The sequence below is a fragment of the Chiloscyllium plagiosum genome, chromosome 6 (genome assembly GCF_004010195.1).
Source record: "Chiloscyllium plagiosum isolate BGI_BamShark_2017 chromosome 6, ASM401019v2, whole genome shotgun sequence".
NCBI classification, from domain to species: Eukaryota; Metazoa; Chordata; class Chondrichthyes; order Orectolobiformes; family Hemiscylliidae; genus Chiloscyllium; species Chiloscyllium plagiosum.
Genome location: NC_057715.1, coordinates 13,532,404 through 13,536,034, shown reverse-complemented (window position 1 = coordinate 13,536,034; position 3,631 = coordinate 13,532,404). Strand labels below are relative to the sequence as shown.

The following is a 3,631-nucleotide window of genomic DNA, read 5'->3' as shown; positions in this document are numbered from 1 at the left end:
CCCAGACCCAACCTTCCTACCCTATGTTACCCACGGTTTTTAAAAAAATCACACAACACCAGATTATAGTCTTAACAGGTTTTAGTGATTTTTGAGAAGATTTGTACCTGACGATGGAGAAGTGCTCCAAAATCTTGTTCTTCCAAATAAACCTGTTGGACTGTAACCCGCTGTTGTGTGATTTTTAATTTTGTCCACCTCAGTCCAACACCGACACCTCCGCATCATGTATTTCCCATGGCTAACCCACCTGGCCTGCTCATCCCTGAACATTGGACAATTTCCCATGGCCAGGTGAAAGTGAGGACTGCAGATGCTGGAGATTACAGTCAAGATTAGAGTGGTGCTGGAAAAGCACAGCAGGTCAGGCAGCACCCGAGGAGCAGGAAAATCGATGTTTCGGGCAGGAGCCCTTCCTGATGAAGGGCTCCTGTCTGAAACGTCGATTTTCCTGCTCCTTGAATTTCCCATGGTCAATCCAGCTAACCTGCACATCTTTAGACTGTGGGAGGAAACTGGAGCACCCAGTGGAAACTCCCACAGACAGTGGGAGAATATGAAAACCCACGCAGACTGTCGCCTGAGGGTGCAATCAAGCCTGGGTCCCCGGCACTCTGAGGCAGCAGTGCTAACCACTGAGTCACCGTGCCATCCTGTCAGATCACTTGCCAGTCAGATTAGAGATTCTACCTTCAAAAACAGAAATTGCTGGAGAAACTCAGCAGGTCTGATAGTATCCACGGAGAGATAAATAGAGTTCCTCAGATGCTTTCAGACTATCCAGATTTCTCCAGCAATTTCTGATTTTGTTTGTTTTAGATTTCCAAAATCTGCAGTTCTTCATTTTGATTTAAGGATTATACATATTTGCTAATAAATGGCAAGCCAACTCAATCGATGCTTTACAAACGACCAACATTTGAGGTCTTCGGTTTTGTGTTCTCCCTGTTGGCTTTGCTGTTACTTCATTTGAACCAAAAATACTGAAGGCCCCAGTCTTTTGATGTTTGGCAGATTATGCTTTTCGATCTTTAGCAAAGAAAGTTAGAGGTTGCTGTACAGCCTGGCTTTAATTCCCACACCAGCTGAGATCACCGTTAAGGGTCCCACATCTCAGCCTCACCCTTAGCCTGAGATGTAGTGACCCTCAGGTTAAGCTCATCACCAGTTGTTTCTCTGTCATGAGACAGCAGTCCTATCATTTAATGAGACGATGGCAAGTTCACCTTTTACTGTCTGCACTATCAGAGGGTCAGTACTAAGGGAGTGCAATCTGAACTGTTGGAGGGTCAGTACTGGGGATGCACTGTTTGTACTGAGTGCCATTACTGAGGGAATGTCATAATGTTGGCGGATCAACAATGCTGGAGTGTTGTACTGTCAGTACATTAGCACTTAGCAAGGGCCAAGACAGCAATAATGAAGGAGTGCCAAACTGGAGGGACAGTACTGAGGGAGCACCGCATCATCAGAGTGTCAGTCCTGAAGGAGTACCACATCAAGTCCTTCAGACGAGATGACAAACCAAGACTTATCCTTTTGCGCAGATGCTGAAGATCCTGGAAGAGTGGGCAGTTCTCTTCTGGTCTTCTGGGACTAACATTTATTTCTGAACATAAATCTCACAATATTATTTATCACATTTCTTTGTAATGCTTTGTTGTATGCAAATCAAGAATGCTTCATTGTCTGTAAAGGGCTTTGTGGAGGTTGTGAAAGTTGTATAAAAATTTGCCCTCTGTTGCTCCTCTCTGTCTAGACATCCTGAAAGAACTGGATGAATATTACGAGAAACACAAGAGGGAGACAGACGTGGTTCAGAGAAGGCGGATTCTCCATTATATCCAGAGAGCCTTGATCCGGAGTCAAGAGTTGGGCGATGAGAAGATCCAAATCGTCAACCAGATGGTGGAGCTGGTGGAGAACCGGAGTCGCCAGGTGGACAGCCATGTTGAGCTCTTTGAAAACTGTCCAGAGAGCAATGACGCCAACAACAAGTCCTCACTGGACAGGTCTAGGAATGACGGTGCAACACCGGCAGAGAAACCCAATGCCAAAAGGTCCAGGAGACGCAACAACGAGAACCGAGAGAATGCATCCAGCAACCATGACCACGAGGAGGCAAGTACTGGAATGCCGAAGGAAAAGAAGGCCAAGACTTCCAAGAAGAAGAAGAGATCCAAAGCAAAGGCAGAGAGGGAGGCATCTCCTGCAGACCTGCCCATTGATCCCAATGAGCCCACTTACTGCCTGTGCAACCAGGTCTCCTATGGGGAGATGATTGGCTGTGATAATGAGGAGTGCCCCATCGAGTGGTTCCACTTCTCTTGTGTGAGTCTGAACCACAAGCCTAAGGGCAAATGGTACTGTCCGAAATGCAGGGGTGAGAATGAAAAAACCATGGACAAAGCACTGGAGAAATCCAAAAAGGAAAGGGCTTACACTAGGTAGTTGCAGCACTAGCCTTTCGGTCTCTGTACAGCAACACAAATTCATGTATATTTATTATTGAGAGATTTCCCTCTTTAGGTGAAAGGATGGTGGGAGTGTATTTGACAAAACTATTCCTTCGGAAGACCAGTTATTTTTTTTTTTGCAAGTAGGAAGGAAGGAATAAAGGAGTCCTGGTTTTTAAGTCTTGTGTCCAGCACGTGGACTATTTTTGTTCTGTTTAAAAAAAAAAGACACTTTCCTCACGAAAATTCTAAAACCATCAGTGTTTCGTTTGTTATTAACATTTCGTGCCCACCATAACAAAAAAAAAACAAATTGGACAAAATGGTTTTATTAAAATATTTATCAGAGATATTTTTTTTAAGTTTCTCAGATGTAAAAATGTACAGATGTGAGCTTTCCATGTATAGTGTATGATTCATCAGCATAGGCCTTTAACCATATTGTAAGAAATAATTTTATTGTTACTTGTTTAACAGAAAAGAAAAAACTGTACAGCGGTGATATATATAAAACAAAAGTCCAGAAATGAAATGCCTGGAACTTGTCTGTGATTTTTGTGTCACCCAGTGACAGGTGCAGTAAGGATTTCACGGTAGGGCCCTGGAATTGTAAAGAGACCAAGGGGTTTAGACACATAATTCTTTGAAATTTGTGTCACAGCTAGACAGGGTTGGTTAAAAAGGTCTTTTGTATGCTTGCCTTCAATGCCTAGTCCTTTTGGTATAGGAGTTGGGGTGTCACGTTGAGGTTGTACAAGACGTTGGTGAGGCATTCTTTGGAGTACTGTGTGAAGTTCTGTAATATTATTAAGTTGGAGCGGGTTCGGAAAAGACCAGGATATTACTGACGATAGGGTTTGAAATATTAAAAATAGACTGTAAAGACTGGGACTTTCTTTCACTGGAACGTAGGAGGTTGAGGGCTGACCTTTATTGAGGTTTATAAAATCATGAGGGACATAGATAAAGTGAATTCCGTAGGGTGGGTGAGTTCAAATAAGGGGGATATTTTTAAATTAAGAGGAGAAAGATTTAAAAAGGATTCAAGCGGCACCTTTTTTACACTTAGTGGTTCATGTGTGAAATGAACGGCCAGAGAAAGTGATGGATTCAGGTACAGTTACAATGTTTAAAAGACATTTGGATAAGTTTGGAGTGATATGGGCTAAGTGTGG

At 43.2% G+C, this 3,631-nt stretch overlaps 1 protein-coding gene across 1 annotated transcript; it reads left to right on the top strand.

The window, feature by feature from the left end:
- The first annotated feature begins 1,516 nt into the window (after window positions 1-1,516).
- On the top strand, window positions 1,517-2,992 carry ing1 (inhibitor of growth family, member 1). Its single transcript, XM_043692676.1, has 2 exons — window positions 1,517-1,567; window positions 1,720-2,992. The coding sequence occupies exons 1-2, from the start codon at window positions 1,517-1,519 to the stop codon at window positions 2,449-2,451; spliced, it is 783 nt and encodes a 260-aa protein (XP_043548611.1). The 3' UTR covers window positions 2,452-2,992.
- The last annotated feature ends 639 nt before the right edge of the window (window positions 2,993-3,631 follow it).